This window comes from Octodon degus, unplaced genomic scaffold, assembly GCF_000260255.1.
Source record: "Octodon degus isolate 3935 unplaced genomic scaffold, OctDeg1.0 scaffold00016, whole genome shotgun sequence".
In the NCBI taxonomy this organism is placed as follows: domain Eukaryota; kingdom Metazoa; phylum Chordata; class Mammalia; order Rodentia; family Octodontidae; genus Octodon; species Octodon degus.
This window is the reverse complement of record NW_004524592.1, coordinates 6,755,338-6,777,966: the sequence shown is the minus strand read 5'-3', so window position 1 is coordinate 6,777,966 and position 22,629 is coordinate 6,755,338. Positions and strand designations below refer to the sequence as shown.

General features: G+C 36.3%; 1 protein-coding gene across 5 annotated transcripts in view; it reads right to left on the bottom strand.

Annotated features, from left to right (window-relative positions):
- Window positions 1-7: 7 nt before the first annotated feature.
- The window catches only part of Kansl1l (KAT8 regulatory NSL complex subunit 1 like), a 129,940-nt gene continuing 107,318 nt past the window's right edge, over window positions 8-22,629 (bottom strand). For all 5 annotated transcript variants that reach the window (XM_023710047.1, XM_023710048.1, XM_004626713.2 and 2 more), the window contains 9 exons: window positions 20,949-21,114; window positions 17,508-17,615; window positions 10,762-10,890; window positions 8,448-8,566; window positions 7,631-7,755; window positions 6,274-6,325; window positions 4,818-4,930; window positions 3,644-3,812; window positions 8-2,406 (listed from right to left, as the gene is read on the bottom strand). In XM_023710047.1, the coding sequence (XP_023565815.1) occupies window positions 2,074-2,406; window positions 3,644-3,812; window positions 4,818-4,930; window positions 6,274-6,325; window positions 7,631-7,755; window positions 8,448-8,566; window positions 10,762-10,890; window positions 17,508-17,615; window positions 20,949-21,114 (1,314 nt within the window). In that variant the 3' untranslated portion in view covers window positions 8-2,073. The remainder of the gene's footprint in view (window positions 2,407-3,643; window positions 3,813-4,817; window positions 4,931-6,273; window positions 6,326-7,630; window positions 7,756-8,447; window positions 8,567-10,761; window positions 10,891-17,507; window positions 17,616-20,948; window positions 21,115-22,629) is intronic.

The following is a 22,629-nucleotide window of genomic DNA, read 5'->3' as shown; positions in this document are numbered from 1 at the left end:
CACATGTTGAATGTTCTCTAACTGTATAAACCATGCAGGCTGTTTTGAGCACCAGGCGAGGTATGGAAGCTGCTGGTATATTTGTAGAACTTAGCAGATACTCAGCATAAAGTGGCTAGCATTCTGTAAGTTTATGTTTTGTCAGCTATATTTTCATATAATCTCATTAAACCTATAAATTATTCCTGTAGGTGGAAGGGTAGGTATTTTTATTCCTTTTTTAACATGAAGAAAGTGAAGCACAGCAAGAGGGTGGCACCATTGGAAAGGACCCAGTAGGGCAGGATCTGGGGATTTCTGGCCCCCCTCCCCTTTTCTTAAAAGAGCCCTGAAGAGGGGAGTTAAAACAAAAGAAGCTTCATTTGCTTAACATTCTCTTAGTTTTCAGTCTGACTTTACCCTGTAGCAGCATCAAGTGGCTGAGAATGTTCTGTAACTTGTGGATCTTGACCCCAAGGATGTATTTTCTTCCAAAATAGATCAAGTAGGCAAAGAGGTGCCAGGCTACAGAGTTCGTCCATGAGCTCAGGTATTAGGACCTGTGTTCCCAACTATGTTATCAGGTACTGTATTTTTCAGAATACTCTTACTCAATGATAAATACAGCAAGAAGAAACAGGACCAATATTAAATTTCTTGAGAGATAAGATTCAATATTTACATTAATTCTTATGTTTGGAATAGAGCTTGGTTAAGATTTTGCCTATAGTATAAGTGAAAATTTGTTCCCTAGTACTGTTTTAATTTTGGCTAAGGTTAGAGGAACATGTGCCATGAATAGATAGCATTTAATTGTATCACACAAGGTATATAGAAATAACTTTAATTAAAAAACTTACATAGAAGATTATATAATATCAGGTATGACAAAGATTTGAATTTATTTACCAGGACAGCTTAGGGTTGTCTGGCTTTTGTTTTCTTCTTCTTTAAAAACACATGTACAGTAAAATTACAAGCAAAAGTTCGTCAGTATTGAATTGGATTTGTTTTTTCCTTCAAAGGGAACAGTACAATTTCCAATCTTGAACAAAACCTTACTGTTAAGTCCCATGGACCAGGCCTGATGGCCAGGATTTTCAGTTATATAAATACATACAGATTATTCTCAACTTTCATATAGGAAAAAAAAATAGCTTAATAGTTTCAAAAGGAATCTTCTTTAATGTATGCTCCTTAGTATCTAATACTGAAGTATTGTCCTTTGAAGATTTTAATGCATAGGGTGCGGATAAGAATAGGGTTCTTTCTGTATAGTTATGACAACATAGGGCCAAATTAACTAGAATTTCTACCATTAAAAAACTTATAATGAAGGCCTTTTGTATTGGTTTCACATTTTAAGTTAATTTTTCTTGAGACACATAAAATAATGTAGGCAAAACAAGTTGAGTTTTCAAAGATACAGTCACTTAAAATTGCACTATTTAACTCTTGATTTGCTTATCTTAACTCTGTTAAGAATAAACACAGTCCTGTGGGTTAGTCCAGTAGATGTCACCATTTGAATAGATGAATATTGTATTATCTGGCAGAAGAATTTCCTTAAATAATTTCTGTTGTTTAAGCACATTAAATACAAAAGTATACCCTCTCCACAGTCAAACTCTTAGGTGTCTTTCCTCACTGGAAGCCTGTACTCTATATATTACAGCCTACGTTTCATAGGGTGATCCATATGTGGATTTGCAAGTGGAATGGGTCATTGCTGATGCTGTTTTAAAACTATGCATATGTGTATATATTATATACACGTATATATTTCAGTATGTTTCTGAGGGAATTTCAGTGAATTGTCATAGGAATTTAAAAAATCATCATTTGATGATTGTGTATGTGTGAATGTAGGGTGTTTGTGTTGGAGAGGTGTGGTGTCCTAGAAATCACCCAGTAATATGATTGGACATCAAGTTGTAGCAGTTAATATATTGGTGCTTATTATTTGTATGATAAATATAAATGAGGAAAATGTCTCTAGGTGAAAAGCTAGCTACTTCTGCGCTTCAAGAAGGAAAAAGAGGCCTCTCTTGCCTGTTTCACAGCATAAAAGATGAATACATGCGGTCTGTTCTCTTATTCTGGAATTAGGATGAGCGGGTATGAAAGGTCCAGAACACGGCTTGTTTTGCCTCCTGCCTTCTCTTCATTTGCATAATTTTTTAACCTATTCCCTGTCACCTGTTTTTTTTTACCGTTAGTAAGTCCTAGACTTAAGGCTCTATGTTGTTCCATTTCATCTAACTGGTTTTTTAGATGGTATCCATTCTTGGATGCACTGGTGCCGGAGACGTCGCTATGGAAAGCTGTGCTTGGCCTCTCTGGCTGCTCCTTTCCTTCGTCTTGGCAGGATAAGGCTGCTGTGTCTTCTTCCACCAATGGAAAAGCCCTTCGTTCCCACCACAAAGACTGAAAGAGAAAACTTTTTCAGTTAAGTTTCAGTTTGTTTTGTTTAAGTTCATTTATTAATAATAACCATTGTGTTGTGTAGCATGTAAACGTATGCGTTTTCCTTTGTGCATTATGAATTCAAATGGGGCATTCTGAGAATTGAGTGGTGAGTTGTTTCTTCATTTTGCTGCTGTCAGGAAAGGGAAATGGGGGCCAGGAATATCAGTCGGGGCTGGGGAGATAGCTCAGTAGAATGGGCCTGAGCGCCATTCCCGGTTCTGCCCAAAAAAAAGGAAATGCAGCTGGGCATGGCAGTACACACCTGTAATCCCAGCACTCAGGAGGCCAAAAGGATCACTGTTTAAGGCCAGCTTGGGCTACAAAGCGAGTTCAAGGCCAGCCTGAATTGCATAGTGAAACCATGTCTCAAAAACAAACAAAAAAGACTAGCCAGATAGCTCAGCAGATCAAAGCACCTACTAAGGTAGACTCAGGGACCAGAAGTTTGATCCCAGGCATGCTGTGCTGGCCCTGGCCCCTGAAACAGCAATTGAGACTGGGCATGGTGGTGTGTACCTATAATCCCAGCACTTGGGAGGCAGAAAACAGGAGGATCACTATAAGTCTGATCTGTGCCGTGAGACCCTGTAGACCCTGTACTAAATATATAAAATAAAAAGAAATGCTGCCACAGGGCACTGGTCTTCATTTTTAGTTTAAGAGTACCTGGGGAAGCCCCTTAGTTTTTGACTTTTTCTTCCCTCAGTTTTCTGCAGTGTGCCTATTGATTTCCATAGACTCCGCTTTCCCTTCTAGATCTGCAGCTTTTTGTGGCATCCATGTATGAAGAAAGGCACGCAGGTGGATTCAGCATTAAAAAGCACTGTTCTCAAGGTAGGAACTGGCTTTATGAGGTCATAAGTACAAGCATGCTAGAGGAGGAGGAGAAATAGCAGCTGGCATTTACTACAACCTGGCCGCTGTTGGGCATTAATCAGATTTGCTTGCTAATGAACTTTCAGTAGCATCCCTGCTCCCTCAAGGGTAAAGAAGCAGGTGGAAATTGGTCCTGGTGTGCTGCATGTAAAAACGACTGCTGTCAGTGATAGAGCGGGAGTGCTGCAGTAGACATCTGATTCTTACTCAGCTCAGATCTTGCCTGGTACACAATGATGAAATTGTATTTGCAGTAAGCAGCTTCAACACGTAAGTTTTTCAAAAAAGTAAAAGCTTGTGAAGTTAACCATACACACACCTTGGTTTCTTGACTTTCATTTGGAAAGCGTGAGTCTTGTGCGCACGGGTCATGGCACACTGACAGCAGCTCAGGCGGGCTTTGCATGGCGCAGGGCTGACTGCCACTGAGCTCGTTCGGGGAGTCCTTCAGGAGCACCTCCTGACCTTCAGCATTTTTACTGTAAGCTCTAGCAAGAAAATGGACGTCATTTGTTATTTCTTTAGATCTTAACATTTTGGGAACCCAGTGTATCACTAAGTCAGCCTAGTGTTTTCCTTTAAACAGTTCTGCATAATAGATTTTTAAAAATTATTTATCATCTTCCTGATGCTACATCTCAAAGGCTTACATATAGTATTTTGTTGTTCTACGAAGTTATACTAGTGCTTTTGTTATGTAATGTAGCTTTTTGTGTTTTGGAAGACAAGGGCAATGTCTTAGTCTGACAATCCTTGATCTCAGTATAATTAGTGTAATGCCATCATGGAAGCCTCAATTCATATTTTCCTCTGTATTTCTAGGCAGTTTTATTTCTCAAATGTGGAAAAGATGACAATTTCAGAATCTCATCTCCGTTAAGAAAACCTGAACAGGGACTTAACAGCAAATTGAGATAGACCTAAACAGAAAAGGTGTTTTATACTAATACTAAATAAATGAGAGATGCCTCTTAGCTGAAGTGACTGTCAGGCTTAATATTATCTTGCTTTTTGAGTTCTGGCTATATTAAAAGTAATAAACTATACCTAGTGTAAAACACCATAGAATCTGTAGTCACTAAATATGTTTGTTTATTCTTCCTTCTCCAACAGCTGTTTATATTTTTAAAAGTACTTTAGGTGTTTGGTTTTTATACTACATAGGTTTCTTGAGAAATTTTGCTTTAAAATATTTTTGAAATAGTTAAAATGCATGTCCTAAATTCTAGATCTATGTTAAAGTCCACTGTGACCTTTATAAAGAGAGAACTTTCATGGGTAATCGAGTAAAATGGCAGCAACTCACTGTACCTTTCTGTAATTAGCCTAAATACGCAATCCTAGTAGATGCAGCGTGTCTGCACACGCTCGGACCAGAGCAGCTGCTGGTGCAGACGGCACTTAGGGTGTCCTTTCTGGTGGCCTCCCCCGAATGCCACAGAGCTCATCCCATGTGGACCCTATGCTTCAGATATTCAGTGTGCAGTACTTGCCTGCTGTTTCTCCTGTGCCACTTGCTTTGTTCCCACAGTGACCACCTGGCTTGCTCTCTCTCTTCATATTTTTTGTGTCTTAGAGAGAAGACATCATCAGAAAGATCTTCTACCTGGAATTAGAAAAATATTTTGCTTTATGGGAGACACTTTGAAATCTGACATGGGTTTCAAAGTGTCCTTATCTAGAAAACGATAGATAGTAAATAGCAAGCCAACTTATTTTTAAAATAAATGCAATCTGTATTAGTCTAGAAAATAAATGTTAGTTTAGTTTCAAATGAGAATGTAAAACTTTTTTCTGAGATAGGTCTTGCTCGGTAGTTCAGGCTGGCCTTGAACTCACGACATAACCTAGTCTGGTCTTGAACTTGCAGCGACCTTCCTGCAGCAGCCTCCATAGTACTAGGCTATAGCACTGCACCCAGCTGGAACTTTTTAACTGTTCACACCCTGTGAAGATTTACCTAGATTATATAAACTGCTGGGCTTTGCAGTAACCACACCTCCCATAAAATATTCTCAAGTCTCTGTTCATTCAACACAATTTTTAATGATTTTCATTACAGAATACACATTGTTCTAAGAACTTGTTAATATGAAAGAAAAAAACCTGAGAACTGTTGTCTGAGATAAATCAGACTTTATTTAATGCTTATAAGCATCTAATCTAGATAACTTTGGATTATGATATATAGGTGTTTTGAGTTTCCTGGCCAGGACTAGTGAATTAGAATGCTTAGAGGTGGGAAGGACATTAACGCAAATGTGCATCTGGCCGTTGAAAGCTCTGAATGCCCAGCAGAGACACTTATATGACAGAAACCACGTATCTTCCACACTACATTGTACTGCTTCTGCAGAGCATAGCTTTGCAGTTAGACAGTATTCTTCCCTGTAATTGTTCTTGACTTCATTTAATTTTATCTGTACAAGTCCCTAGTCCTTTACCTATAATTCAAAAATCCAAAAAATCTAAAAAAACTTTCTTTATACAATTCATACAGAGCCAGATTTGAAATGGAGCGAGATCATTTCCAGTGCATATCCCATTTCCTGTGCATATCTCTCCGTGATACTGTCTTGAACTGTAGAACGAGTGCCTGATGGAAGGACCACATTGTATTTCAAAAGTCTAAAATCTTCCAAATTCTAAAGCATATTGACCCTAATATTTTTGTGGGATCATAGGTAAGAGTAATTTGAGACTAAGTCTCCTTGTAGAGAGAAAAATGGGTAATACTGAGATAGGTGTAGCTTCTCATAGAAATTCAGTGTCAACTCATGTAAATAACATTTTTTTCTTCTGTCTTTTGTACTCAGATGTGCACAGAGATGTAAGTGTAAAGAACAAAATTAGTAGAAATTAAGATTTGTGTTCCCCTTTAGTCCTTAAATGTCAGACTAAGCATGCCATCATATCAAGTCGTTTCCCTTTAAGTGAAAGGTCGCTTACCTCTTCTCCTGAGTGACATTCATCCAAAGGCTGAAGAATAGCCGTCCTCCAGCTGTTGAAGATAACATTTCAAACTCCTTTATTAATCTTTCCTAAAGTAGCAATTTTAAGTATAGCTAAATAAATTAGCCTTTCTTTAGAATGTTCATAATTCAAATGGAAGTATTAAAATGAATAAGACAAAAGGTGTTTATACTATGAGAGAAGGATGAAAAGTCTTTTTTTGTTTTTTTGTTTGGAACTAGGGATTGAACTCAGGCCCTTGAGCTTGCCAGGGAAGCGCTTATTCTATTGAGTCACTTCTCCAGCCCCAGGATGAAAAGTCGTTACTTCTTAGAGTGATCAGATCACATGTTACACAGCTGTGTTTTATATGTTACAGGTATGTACTGATACTGAACTAAGTCAGTCATGTTGGCAATAAGTTGGCTTGGCCAAAAACGAGGAGAAAAGACTTGATTTGTAGTGTCTCCCCATTGTTTTAGGTAAGAAAATGCTCATTTTGGAAGAAAATTTTGACATTCCTTTCCCTAACAGCTCACATACTTTCTAGGCTACTTCTCAGTGCTTCAGAGTAATTAATGAATTAATGAGACAAATTATGAAATTAAAATAGAGATAGAATTAACTGTAGCTCATATCTTGATTTCCAGTCATTTCTGTGTATACTTCCTGGTGTGATGCTTATGACTAAACTTTTAAGAAACTAATCATTATTTAAACATTTGTGCTAACATCACTGCCAATAGCATCTCAATATATTGCATTCAGGGACCTCCATAACCTGGTTCTTTCTAGCCTTAACCCCTTTTACCAGCCTGTGCCAAACCTCAGGTCTCCCTAAGCCTTACACACTTGTCTGTCTGCCTTTGTTATGGTGTCCCTGTATAAATAGCCTCTAACCTCATGGATGTCTTCCCAGTGCTTTTCATTTGTCTTTTTAAGATAATGGATTTATTACTGACTTGGCAGGATATCAAAATCTTAGTTTCCATATCATAGGTGTTTTATCTTAAGAGTGTGATACACCATGCAAACCTTGAACTCTTTGCAACCTCATGCAAAAATGTCTTATGTGGGCAAGCATCGTGTGTTACTATAGGTTTAAACATCACTAAAGTACCTTTAATACTATATACATAATGTAGTTGGTAAAACACTGCTGAAGTAAATGGCGTTTTTTATTCAGCATGAGTAATGTAAAATTTTCTATCACCCTTTTTTCCTCTGTGGTGGTACAAGTAGGGCAGAAAGAAGGGACGCATTCTTTTGTCAGTTAAAATTCTGAATTCACTCCAAATTTAAGCTTTTTGAAGGAGAAGAGGAAAGCAAAATAGAAAGATGTAAGTATACATACCTTGGAGTCAGTATTTCCTTATACTGGAGTTTTTCTAACTTAGCTGGAGCTACTAATGACATAGGAATCACAATGTTGTCTATGTCATAAGAGCTTTCACTTCTTAACCTCCGTCGTGCAGAACTCTGCAAAACAGGATCATGGCACTGCTTTACAGCCTTATCTACTCACCGGTGGTTATAGTCTTTCATGAGTTACAAAAGATAATATGCAGTACAACTCTTGCATAGTTTTAGTTAAGTCGGATTATAAAATGTTACCAATTAGAAATGCATGCCTGTATTTTATAAATTAAGACAAACCTCTTTGTGGGAGTGTATACAAAGGTACATGCTTCTGGTTAGGAAAGGTTTATGAAATACTGTTTTGGTCAAGCTTTTAGAGAGGTAATTATCACGAGCTTTATGTGTTCCTTGTCCCTGTCCTTCAGTCAGACCATTCTTTCTAAGCCTTCTCATCTTTTGAGCTCTGGAGTCCCTGGCCATAAGACAAACCAGACAGATGAACAGCAGCATAATTCCTGAGCTCTCTATCGCCAAACTGTATTTAGCTCCATATGTTAAAGAGTAGAGACAGCCACGATAAATGCTTTTAGCAGGAAAAGTTCATAACCAAAGATTAATAAATTCTTAGCTTCTAAGTAAAAAGCTTAGCTTCCATCCAAATTTACAGTTTCCTAGTAAGGTAGTTCTAAATATACTAGTAAATAAGACTGATAAAGATTAAGAAAATATTATGCAAACCATTTGGGTTTTATTTCAAAATAAAGCAAATTTAGAGTTCAGTCTAAACAAAACAAAACAAAACAAAAACCTACTTGTGATGATGAATTCTGGGTTCTTGATAAAACATTGAAATTAGAGACAGCGGTAAAATTGCAATGGGATCCTGGTTCTGTGTGTTGGAAAGCAAATTCCTCACCTCTATCCCTTTCTCCTGCCATGGAAAGAACCATTGAGAATGTCACACAGTAAACATGGTCAAGATTATTAGAATTATTTTCCCAGTTAGGTGAGGGGTGACTATTACTGTTTTTTTAAATTCATGCGTCAGAGAACAAATGAAACTATAAAAGAAGAGCCACATCCACACTCTTGCTATCCACAAGCCTTTCTATTTTTTGGGACTGTGGTCTGTAATCCAGTATATTTCATATTTCTTGAGTGGTACCGTCTGTTCTCTGTCATGTCTGTGCTGTCTGTGACTCGTACCAGTATTAGCAATTGCACTGTTAGGCCTGATCATAATTTTTTAATCTGTTTTCTCATTTTGTTCATCTTCTTTAAGTTGATCTGAGCATTCGAGTTTTGAAAAAGTTTCTACAGCTAAAGTACTAATTTCTAAGGTTTGTTTGTTTTTTTTCTTTTTTAATCTCTGGTATGTTTTTTATTTTTTTATTTTTTTTTCTGGTATGTTTTTTATAGGATCATTTTGGGGTAAAATTGTTCTGTCTAGATATTGATTAGTTGTTTACTTTTATTGATATTTCAAGTTCCATTTGTTTTCATTCCCTATTTGTGCATTTATCTACTTATCTTCTGTCATTGCCTATTTTGCTTCAGTAGGAATCCTAGTAAGAGTGTTTTCTGGTATAATGCAAAATCCATTAACCAGCAGCCTACATTTATAGTTCCTCAATTGTTACAAAGTATCCTTTACAGGTTAATTTCTTTGAATCAGGATCCTCCCAATGGAATTGGTTATTGTCTCCTAGGTTTCTTACAATGTAGAATAGCTCATTTTTCATGACGTGACTTGTTACATGGACTAGACCAGTATCCTGCACTTTGGGAATTGTCTAGCTATTTCTTTGTAGTATATCACTTTATTCTTCTATCCCTCGTATAGTATATGCATTACACTTGAAGTTGGATCTAAAATATCAATTCCAGTGAAACACTGTTATTACATATTAGGGGATGTATTTTATAATGCTATTATTAAGAGATACAGTTGTCCTGTGTTTCAGTATGCGTGTATGAAAGTTCCTTAAAAGCTAGGTGGTTCTTGGTCATACTTAGGAGTGAGATGATAGAGCAAATAGTGAAACATCTAGAAATGTGAGAGCTGGTTCATTTTGTGCCAGTCTTTGACCATCAGGTAGTGATTGGTGACATTTCTAAAGATACTAGAGATGGCATTAAACCCATTCTATATAATTCTATTTCAGTACATGGTGGATATCATTAGTTCCTAATTTACTGGGTATGTTATATTTGGAGAATACTTGACTAAGAAATACAGTGTTAGGCTCAATGGAACAATGAATAAGATCCAAAAATACTAGATAACTTGCTAATCAAAATATATCTTGCCAATTTTAACTGGTGATTGTCTCTTTATCCCCACAAAGAACCTTTGGTCACTCTTGATCTTTTAAAAATATCTTAATTTTCGTGCTGGTACCGCACTGGGGGTGCACTGAGACAGCGATTGAGCCTGGACTTAGTGGCATGCTCCTATAATCCCAGCACTTGGGAGGCTGAAAACAGGAGGATCACAAAGAGTTTGATCACAACGAGTGTAGTGAGAGACCCTGTACTAAATACATTTTAATTTTTTTTTTTTTTTTTTTCTGAAAGGGTCTCACTGTGCGGCTCAGGCTGGACTTGAACTCACAATGATTCTCCTCCAGCCTCCTGAGTGCTGGGATTACAGGAGTGCCCCACCACACCCAGCTTCCTTAGTCATTTTTAAGCTGCATGTTTGACTCCAAGGAGAACTAAACAAGATGATTGAGTGCCTCAGTTAAGTCATGACCTCTTTTTCAAACTCCTGGGGAGTTTGTTTGTTTTTGTTGCTCCTGGGAAATTTAAAATGGTGATAAATTTCTGTAAGAGGATCCTGTACTCCTATTTGAATCCAGAGCAACCTTTGACTCTAAATCCTGTCGAAACAACAATTGATAGGAAACATAGGCAAGAAATTCTTAATTGCTATAAAGTGGGTAGATACCTAGTCTACAAATTGTGAATTAGCTACATGAATATACTGTCACCGTTTTCGATGTTTTGTGTGATTAGTGACTGTTTTGGGTTATAAGTAACCGTGATACAGGGGTTCTTTGAAGAGCAAAATTTTATTTATTTTCAGTATTTAACACTAATGATCATATCCTCATTTTAACCTACCTACTGCTGTCTCACTCAAATGTCTTTTCTTTCTTCCCTGTAACAGTTGTACTGAAGATTCTGACCTTACTTGAGGCTTACACATAGGTGAATATCCATTTCTCCATTGAGTCAAAGAAGTACTGTTTACTAAAATAAATGAAAAGAAAATGTGAGGTTTTAGTTTCATAACACAGATAATGAAGATATTAATCTGTTTTTAGTTAGTTATAACAGTGCAGTATTTTTAAGATAACAGTATTTACTACATGTAAAATTGCACGTAGTGCAATACTAAAATGAACAACTCTTAAGCTAAAAATACATGTAATGGGATTCCTTAAAAACATTCTCATGGAGTGCTCTGTTTGCTCTTTGCTCCATTTTGATTTTTTTTTTTGAAGAAGTTGTAAAAGGAAGGTGGTCTTCTCCAAGCATTCCAGATTAGTTCTTCGTTGATAGGATCTGAAGCCTGAGGTCCTACTCTTAAATCTGGGAGTAATTTAGGACCAAGAAAGGTCCATGCACCATGGTCACATTATACTAGGACTCCGTGAGAGCAAGAACCAGATTTCATTTAGTGGATATTTGTTAAATTTTATTGTAACCAGAGATAATTTCAGAGTAAAATTGTAATGTCATTCTGTAAAAAAATTCACTCCCCACCAGTCTCCCAAGTGCTGGGAGTACAGGCCTTTGCCACCATGCCTGGCTTCTTTCACTTTTTTAAAACAATGAATTTAACACAATTTTCAGACACTTAATACCACCATACCTATTTCTTCATCTTTAAAACGAGTAATAGGTAACCTGGGGCTAAGAAGACTAAGTGAGTAAATTCCCGTATTAGAGGAATTAGTGTCTGACCTAGTTAAGTGCTTAATAAATGTTAGCTTTATCATTTTGAATAGTGTCTCTCTGGACCTCATATTAGTAGAAACTACAAGTGGATGAACCCGCTCAAGAAGTAGTAAGTGGAGCATTTACAGAACACAGATTAACACGTCTTTAAAACAATCAAAACTGTAAAGAAAAGAGGACTCTCCAGAGAAATCTTGTAAACTTGTAATTGTTCAGCTAAATACAAGCAGCATTAATTAAACTGGGTAACAGAATAGACAAAGGTAAAAATCAAGATTGGACCTGGAAGAAAAGTTTGACCACTTAAAGTTAACAGTAACAGAAAATATGAGAAAGAAAAAAAAAATCAAAGTAGAGTAATAAAAAATAGAGTAAATAAATAGGTAATTTAAGAAAGGATATCCAGATGATTTTCCAGAATTACAATAGCCCTGAAAATTTAGAGAATTCATTTGAACCGTGTTGAACAGAGCAAATGAAAAAGAAAGATCAGTCATATAGCCCATCACAGATGGAGATACTCTGACAGTTACAAGACAACAGTTAAAATGATTAGCGAAATGAGATTTCAGTTGACATAGTGTAAGAAATCAGTGGCTTAAATAGCAAGGGAAAACGGTAGGTAGAATTCCAGAATAGTCCCTAAGATTTCCCACCACCCAAAAATAGATGGTGGATGGGATGGGGTGTGTGTGTGTGTGTGTGTGTGTGTGTGTGTGTGTGTGTAATCCTGCGTATGTCTCATAGAGAGTGGCGGTGTAGCCAGTGGTAGAGCTGCTGGTATTTTGCTGAAGTTTAGGCAAGCCACAGATGATAGAACCTTCTATTGCTTTTTCTTCCCAAGGTGACAGATTTTACAACAGAACAGAAATAGCTGGTGTTGAGGGAAAAGAAGAGAAAACAGCTGTTCAAAGCCCAGGGAGTGGGACCAATCTGTGGCCTGAACAGTAGCTGTGTGGTGCACAATAAGGGAACAGGGTGAGAAAACAATGGCCGGTAGGAGTCACCTGTGTAGGTAGCGTTTTGGGGTCTCAGAAGAATAATCGCTCAGATGTCTTAAAAGAATAGGGCTAGGGAGTTGGTATGATAATGAGGTTGGCACTAGTAAAAGATCACTGGTTATACAGATTGCTGGGAAATAAAAATCTGTAGTCTGTTTTAGCAATATTTGTCATTCTTTTAGTCTGAATGTTGTATGATGAATACAGATTTGAAACACTTGATCTTGACAGTCTTCTGAAAAGCTGAGCCCTGTGATTTTGGGTTCTTCCTCATCTATCTATACCTCAAATATTTAACACCAACTTAAGAAAACTTGGAATTTTCATGTCCCCTTTACTCAGATTTCCCATAAGTTAACATTTTATCACATTTGCTTTACCTCCTTTACTCATTTCTGACACGAAGCTCCTTTAGATAGATAAATGTGCATTTCTCAGAAAGTGACCTTCTTTTGCAAAGCCATACAGTTGTAAGAAATCAACACCATTAGCAAATCTGTATACTTTGTTCAAATTTTACCAGCTACTCCTATATTTTCTTTATAGAGAATTCTAATCCCTTGTTGCTTTTAATTGCCAGGTCACTTTGTAGTTGCATATCTGCAAGAGTTCCACGTTCATTTTTCATAGCCTTTAGTTTTTGGATAAGTAAAGCCCCTCAAATTGGTTTTCTCTGGTGCAGTATTTCCTCATGTTGAGATTTATCATGTACTTACTCTTCTCCTGTACAGTGTGACTTTTGCCTGTTTGCTTATTATCTGAAGTCAGCAGTGTCACAGTAAACACAGAATTCAACAGATAACATATGCTGTGTCCAGACTGTGTGGCAAGGCACATGAGAAAGTTTGCTCTCCTTTGTGCATTTTACTCTGCAGGAATACCGGGCTCTTTGTAGATACCTGAGCATATCATGCCATTTGAGGCCTTTGTGATGAATGTCAGTTTCCAGTATTTAAAGCTTTGTCATACAGCATGGACCAATAACATTTGAATCTCCTGGGGCCTCGTCAGAATGCAGAATCACAGGGCCCATTCCAGACTATGAATCAGGTTCCGCATTCTAACAGTGTCCCCCACAAGTATGTATAAAATGTTTCAGATATACTCATACAGAACACCTCACCCTAGTCCTCTGTAATTTACAAGGTGGCACTTGGCATCAGCACCTTCTTGGAGTTCTGTCAGCCCATTTCTAATTCACTTAACCTTTCTTTTTGCCTTGTCCTGAGCAGAGTCGCACGCTCTCTCTTTACTACGGGATTTTTGTCACACACCCGCTCATCATGCTCTAGTTCATTTATACCTACTTTTCCCTGTTGCATTATAATTTGTTTTTCTATGATTCAGCTTTGATTCTTCAACACATAATAGTCTGCTTGGCACACACAGGTGCTCAAAATGTGAAATTCTGGTTGTACTAGAAAACACTAACAGTGAAAGAAAAGTCAATGACCAGCTATTTAGGACAGTTAACAGAGGATAAACGCAGGAACTATTACACCAAAGAATACCTTATTGGTGTGTCTAATAGTGTTGCAGCCCTCATCTCAAGTGTATTCCATTCTTCATCCTATTCCAGTGTGTCATGTAGTGAACACGTCATTACATTGATGGTATGAATTTTATGCCTGCCACATTTACATTGCTTTTTTTTAATTAGTAGAAATAAAATCTAACTTCTAACATATGTACTTTCACTTTTACACAAACTTTCAATCATATGCATATCTATACATTTCATACTTCATATATATTTCAAATGCTGTCAAATTTTAATTAGTAAAAGTACAGTTTTCTTTTTATTCTATATTCATTTCTACATATGGTTTTATATTCTGATTAAAGATAAAATCATTTAGGTATTCCGTAGCTTTTGGAATTAACAGTTGTCATTAAGATCATAATGAAATTATTGCTATTAGGGAGAGTCTTAATATAATCGTGTTCAGGATATATGTTTGCCCTTTAAACAAAGTTTAATCTCAGTATCCCAGTGAGTAGGATTACATTATGAAAAGATACATGAACATAATGTGTTCTTCCCAGTCTGTTTTCCACTAGGCATGGCTAGTTGTTCCTTGTCCTTTGTGCTCCCCCCCCCCAACTGTATGCTGTAGAAAAATTTTAAATGTACACACACAAAACTAAGAATAATGAACTGCCATCTACCTGTCATTCAGCTTTAGCAGTGACCAATTCATGACCAATCTTGTTTCATCTCTGCACCAACCATTTTTTTTTTTTTTTTTTGAACCAGGGATTAAACTCAGGCCCTTGTGCTTGCCAGGGAAGCACTTATTCCACTGAGCCATCTCTCTGGCCCCCATTTTTTTCTATAATATTTTAAGCAGATTTCATAATTATCTTTTCATCTGTATGTCAGAATGAAACACTAATAAACTTATAGCATATGTGTATATAATCAATGCTAAATTACATAAGACAAATTACGCATATCTATAAACTGGTTTATGTTCAGGTTGCTTGGGTTGGCTGAAAAGTAAGTGTATGGATATGCAGCTCTTTTGTTCATGGTTATAATTGTATCAAATACAGAAGTAAAACATTCCTGTCCCTTTTTATCATGATCTTTGGTAAGTATGTGTCTTTTCATGGACTTTTAAGATTGCATATTTACCATAAAATCTAACCATTTCCCTATTTTCAAGTTGTTTCTAATTCACATTATCACAAAAATGTTGAGATGAATGTTTGTGAAAAGTTTTGTTTCATGTTTGGTGGGATTAGATTCTTGAAAATGGAATAATTGGATCAGAATACGGTTACAAGTTCAGTCAACATTTATTTTGAGTAGATACAAAAATAAACAAGTTTTTTTTTCCTCCACAGTGATCTTATTAAAAACACACACTTCAAGTAAAGGTTTTGTAATTTATCTTATAGTGCTTTCCAAAAGGCTTACATCAGTTCTTAATGTTATCTGAAATATTACAGTGCCTGTTAGAACTGTAGTAACTTTTTTTTTTACTAGAACTGATCATAATACTAGACCAGCAGAAATAGTAACCTGTGTGACACAAGTTCTTGGTAAATATTAGGTGTTATTTTCATTAACACCAGTTGCACCTGGCTTTTCTTCCAATTCAACATCACTTTTAATATGTAACCCTTTAATCCATCTGAAATACATTTTTTAGTGTCACTCATCTTAAATTTCTTTTAATGTGCTGTCAGATCACATTTAATGAATCATCATTAGTGCTCTTGATCACTGATTAAAGTTGGTTCTTCAGAGCATGCACTATGAGCCGGACTGCTTGAGTTGGAATCAGGTCTACCACTACTCTGCTGTGATTTGAGAGCAGTAACAGTAGTGACCTCACAGGTTAATAAAAATGCTGAAGTTAAAGCTCTTCAACCAGTGTTGACCAATAAAGAATGCATCGTTGCCATCATGAATATTTACTGACCAAACCACCCTTTCTATACAATAGGAAAATACCACCAAGTCATAGAGAGACTGTTTGAGTCTGTCTTAAGGCCTTTCTGTTTAACCTTACTCTGGCTTCTACCAGTACCACATTATTTTAATGATCATAACATTTTGATATCTGATACGTCTTCTGATCTTTTATAGACTTCTCTATCCAACATCTGTGTAAACTTCACAATAAAACTTTGATATCTCTAATTCTGATTAGAATTAACACTATTGATAAATTGTGGAAAACTGCCAAGTAACAAGTCTTTCAACAAAATAAAGTGTTCCTTTCCATATAGAAACATTCTTTTATGTCCCTCAGTGAAATGCTGACATTTTCTTCATGAAAATCCTTAAGTTTAATCAGGCATACTTTGTATTTTCTTTGTCACATGGTTTGGCCTGCTTTATTCCTTGCAGCTCCTCTCTATTAGGGTATCTGTAGAAGCAAGTTTTTCCCTTTTCTGTTTTGGGGATTGAACTTGAGGCTTTCTTACCCCGAGTTGCACCTCCATCTCTAGTAGCTTCTGATTTTTTTTTTTTAATAATATAACTCCCATTTTAATAGCTATTCATTGGGTCTGCAGATTTTAAATTTTTTAAGTAGTCATTTTATCGAGAAATAATTTGTCTTAGTTTGTAAGACTTTTTGATGTCACAAAGATTTTCATGTTGCAGACACAGCACATAATTTTCCAATTCTAAGCCTAGACAGGTGTCTCTACATTCTTTGGAGCAATCACAAATATTTCATTATAATGTAGTTTTAATTTTAAAATTATTGGAACCAACTAAAATTCATTCTGATGAATGATATGAAATGAATACAGTATTTTTCTCAAAATAACCCACCAATACTGGTTATTGTATGATTCTTCACTTCTGATAGAATTCTTTCCTGGTCATATGATACAAATAAAATAGAAACTATATACTTTCATTTTGTGAATCTATGTGCTAATTATTAAAGAGTTTTGGCATGTTTCCATATGTGGTTGAGATAAACTGAATTTTCTTGAATATTAGTCTTCTTGGTGGCCTGTGGAATTATTTTAAGCTAACCAAATCTATAAGAACTTCAAGTTAAACTGAATTAAACATGAACTAACAGAGAATGTTATTCTTATCAGTTTTCCCGTACAGGAACTTTTTTGTTTCCTTGTATTTTCTGTTTATCAGTTGTATTTCATAATTTTCATACAGTTATGCATTTTTTAAAAGATTGCTCCTGTGTATTTTCTTTCATTTACTTATTCTTTCATTTTTTTAGTGTTGAGGATCAAACTCAGGACCTCACAAATGATACACAGCTCCTGTGTATATTCTGTGTGCAATTTGTGAAAAGTGAATGTTAAAAATTAAGAACTTACATTTATTCTTTTGTTAGATTTTATTTACTTAGCAAAAAAGTATGAAGGCGGTAAAAGTCAGAATGAAGTACAAAATTTGTAAATATGACATACCAGGTGATGGTGATAAGATACAGTCGCCTACAATTTGACTTGAAGCAAGATCTCCTCCTATTTCACTGTTTTTAAATAATGTTTCAAGGTGAAAATGAAGAGGCACATCTACAAAAATAAAAAATGTTTTCAGTGAACACCATTCTGTACAGTCTAATATTTTGCTTCCTTTGTGCACATACCATATAAGCTTACAGAATAAGGAAATGCTTGAAAAGTCAGAGTACTCTTTGCAAGCATGCTGGTAACAATCGTTTGGAAGTCACTAGCCAGGTATACTTAATAAGCAACATGTAACAGATTAGCAGCTTCGTGAACTTACTAAAACAGCAGGTAAGAGAAACATTTAATTGAAAAGATGAATGGGAACAAATGTACCCAAGAGGTCTTTAACAAAACACAGCCAAACCTGGCTGACAACTCATTCCACTACATACATCACCACAGAATTCATTTGAAATAGTGAAGTTTGCAAAAGATAACAATACTTGGAGCATTGCTATATTTCAGATACAACTTGTTAAGAAACACTAGCCTGCACATTCACTTAGTTGACAATATTAAATGAAGCTGCTTTCACAGTGATTAAAACTTCCTGACACATGAGTTTTCTTCCTTTAATACGTCAGAAAATTCGATTTACCATATTTATATATTTCATACTGTCACCACCAGAAAATCAAAAGATTTGCTCACTTTTTTTTTTTCTTTCAAGAACATAGTCTTAAAAAGCGAGGCTGGCGGGGCGTGACGGCGCATGCCTGCTTGAGCCTGAGGAGGGCTATAGCCCAAGGCCAGCCTGGGTAAGTCAGACAGAGCTCATCTCAGATTTGAATGTCTGCCCAGTGAGCGGTATGAGTGTGGCTCTGAGTTCAGTGCCCAGTACTGACGGTAAAAGAGCAGGAATTATTAGACACTTCCTGGGGCAGAGGGGGGAAGACTCAAAGCAGTTGATACATTGAAAGTTTTGCTAATGAAAAAAATTTATTTTTAAGAAAACATGTAAATCAGGATAGATCAAGTAGGGGCTGGGGAGGTAGCTCAGTAGAATAAGCGCTTGCCTGACAAGCATAAGGGCCTGTGTTCAATCCCCGGTACCGCCAAAGGAAAAAAAAAAAAAAAAAAAGGATAGATCCAAGAGTGTTTGGATTTTAGAAATGTATCTCTTGCTCAAAGTATTGGTAAAGTCCATGTGCATGTGTGGAAAAAGTACACAGAAAACATACTGGTTCGTGGTCTTCTTCATGGAGTCTATCCTAAAGGCCAGTGACAAGTTGAAAATGAGAATATAAATTTAAAATTCTCCCTTATAATGCTACTTAAACATTTTAGAATTTGGATAATTCTAATTTCTAAACACTTTCTTCAAAGAGGTAAGTTCTGCTATTAAGATGATCATCTATCACTGAGATAAAATATGATCTACCTAGAGAAGATCCTTATTCCCACTGGATACAGCTTTTTTTATACCCACCATGTGACCTGTGGGCTCTCAGAGGTTTCTTACCATTTGTGCTTTTAGTATACATTTCAGTTGTCCTCATCTGGAAAAGACGAACCTTGATTTATTCACACCTATTTAGTATATTGTGTATGAGAACTTCATTAAATGAATTCAAGGGATAGATGGCCCTGACTAGTGGATAAAGATGTTAATTCTATTTATTAAAAATGTTTCTTTTAATGAGCCTGTAAGATGAAAGATTTTTACATATTCTCAGGGTTATATCTTAGGAGGACAAGTATGTATCAGCTGACAGGCTCGTGTCAACAGATAAACATGGATTCTCCTACAAGAGTGACCTAAAATAAAAGAGGGTTGATAGGAAACAAAATGCTTTTTGGAGATAATGAAGAGGAGGGGGCAGCTAGGGAGGGGTGTAGAGGGATAGAAAATGACGAAGCTGTGTTTTGTACACACAACAGTCTCCCTAAAGAAACATCACAATTATGTATTGAGACAGGCCCATAACATCTTTTGTTAAGGTTTCTTGAGATAGGGCCTTGCTGTATAGTTCAAGCTGGGCTTGGTATCACTGTGTAGCCAGGCTGAATTCCTGCGATCACCTGCCTCAGCCTCCTGAGTGCTGGTATTATAGGCATGTGGCATTAGGCCCAGTTTAAGAAATAGGAAGTTGTATAAAGAAACACTTTAGGAAAGTACCTCAGATCAACTCTTAGCACAAACATTTATTAGCTCAGCACTATGGTTTATATCTAAAATGGCCCCCTGAGTCATGTTGGGGAGTGATGGGGACCTTGTAGCTGACTTGCTGTTAGGAGGTGGGACTGGTCAGAAGAAACCAGGTTTATCTCCTTCCTAGGTCCTCCCCTAACTGTGTCCCCTCCACCATGAAAGGAGCAGCTTTCTTCAGCCCAGCAAGACTGAAACTTCTGGAGCATGAGCCAGAATACACCTCTCCTGTTCGGTGCAGGGTTGGGTATCCTGCCCTGGCATCGAGGAAAGTGACTACAACACTGAGGAATCATGGATCAGTACTTAATGTCTCAAAGCTTCATTTTCTCATAGGTAAGATGAAGAGGACAGCAGTATCATTCTCAACGGTTGTGAGACGTCAATAATAAACGGAATATGCATAGTATACCCAGGGCCAGTGCATCCTAACACTGTTAGCTGCAGTGTAATGCTATGAGAGTGTTTATTATTTTCTACCTTCTATGCAAGTTTTCTCAAAGATAGATGACATAATTCCCATTCAGAATTTAAAGAAATATAGCTAATGTGTCATTGTAATACTGTTAAGAACTAAATTAAGATTTGGGGAAGGGGGACAGTAGAAAAAAAGTTGTATTACAAAGAGAGACAATTTTTTATGTTAAAATTTAAAAGTTGAAAAGGAAGTAAAAGCTCATTTGAGAAATTTCCTGATAAAGGAAAGAACTTGGCATGGTGAATGTGTGGCATGTTTCTTTCCTATCTAAGATACTTGAGAGCCAATATAAAAAAAAGTGAGAAAGTTACTCAAAAATTAACTGAAAATTGGAAGCCACCTTAAATGTAGGGTATAAATGCCTCATTTACTCAGATAATGTATACTCTTAAGGTTCAGTACTAAATGTGAAGATGGTTTTCCTGTCACTTGAATAAATGCAAGGTATTCAGTAATCATAAATAGCAGAACATGTGGCAGAAAAAACTCCATGTAGAACAGTATTATTAGTGAAAAACATCTCAACAATATAGCAGGTTGCCAAAATTTTAACACAGTGTAATAGTGTAGGAGATTAAAATCTAGTTATTCTTCAAAGCACATCAAATAAAAGTAACTGGAAAATCAACTTTAAAAATTGGCATCACATGTCATTTAATTCCCCTGTAAAAATTGGTTAGGTCTAGTAACTAATAGTAACTTAATAGATTATTTGTATTTATAGTATTCTGTTTCACTACGTAAAGTAAATTTTTATGAGGAAGCTTACCTGATGGCAATGATAGAACAGAATGGAAAGCGGAATCTAACTCTGAAACGTGTTCCCTTAATATCTGAGACTTCGAATTGTGTTCACAGCTAATCCCAGTTGGACATGACTGCAGGCAAGGCATTTCTGTAGGATTTAAAAATGATGTTTCTTTTGAGTGCAAAATCTGTAAGGAGAAAAGAATGAAGACTTCAGTTTTGCTTGAAGATTAAATGTGAGGTAGTGTAAGAGTTACAACTCAGTACCAAAGGACAGGACAGAAAGTCCTGTCCTCACAAGCAGCTAACCTGAGGAAGAGCTTTGGAATGACGTAGAACAATGGCATAAAATAAAGAATCAAAAACAAGCCACATGCCAGATTGGAACCCGACTAGTCTCATTTTGGTTTTTCAAAAGGAAGAATAATGTCCATGAAAGTGGGCTTTTTCTCTTAGAAAGCTACAGTAAGGACAAGAGAACCCAAGAATATGGCATAGCCTGTTTTATTTAAGTCATATTCAAGTTTTCAATAAAACTTTGCATTTTTATACAAACTTATTTTCTTCGATAGAAATACATACATATTTTCTTAAATGTTTTCCTAACTTTGTTTCAATTGTATGATAAAGGCATTTTACAACAGTTCTGATTTATTGAACATATCCCACAACTGTGCAAAACTTTCTTATTCCAGTAGTATATTTACAGCTTCTTTTGGTCTTCTATTACTCAAACATTATGAGCAAATAATAACAAATTTTATCCAATACTAATGAGTTCATTATTTATTTGGGGGATCCTAATCATGCTAGGTGAGTTCACCAGTCAGGTAATTAACAAAAATGAACAAAGAAGATATTTTTATTTTGTGCCTCATAACAAAAAAAAATTAACTCACTAGATTTATAGTGAGGTGGATTGTAGGATTTTTTTTTTTTTTTGGTGTGTTCAGGATAAATTTAATTTTGCTGAAAGAATTTTTAAAATGTAGTAATATTGAATTTAATCATGCTTTTTCTGAACCCATTGAAATGATCATAGGGGCTTTCTTAATCTGGTGAATTTCACTAAAGGATTTTTAAATGGCAAGATTGGATTATTTTTGAAGTATCTTACTTAAGGGTTTTTAAGTTTATTAACTTTCAAATAGCAATAAGTTTGATGAGATTCTAGAATAGATGTTATTTTAATTCCTACCTTTAGGATTAATCAAATATTCTATTTTTCTTTGTCCTTAAGTTGTATTTTATGCATCCTCATATTTTTTTCTTTTAGTGGTTTACCTCCTTAGGGATTGCAGTATGGATCAAAGCCATTGACTTTGAAAGAATAACAGGAACTGATATTCCTTTTACCATTTCAAACAACTAGGATAGCAGAACACTGTAACTCTGCTTACCGTCCTTTTTCTCTGTGTATTATCACTGTTGGGCATATTAATTCTACACATACTTATAATCCCACAAAACATCACTGGTCCTGTTCCTGCCATCAGTATGCATGCATGCATGCAGCCTACATACTTATCCCTTTGCTTCCACCCCGTTTCCAACTGAGGTCCTCTCGTGTCAGCAGGTGTGGCCGCCACCACACTGGAAACTGCTCCTGCCGTTTTGCACTGCTCTCAGTTCCCCTTCAGTTCCCTGTTGTAGGAGCACAGTAGCCCCACAACAGAATCAGCAGAATGCCAGAAAGTTCCTCA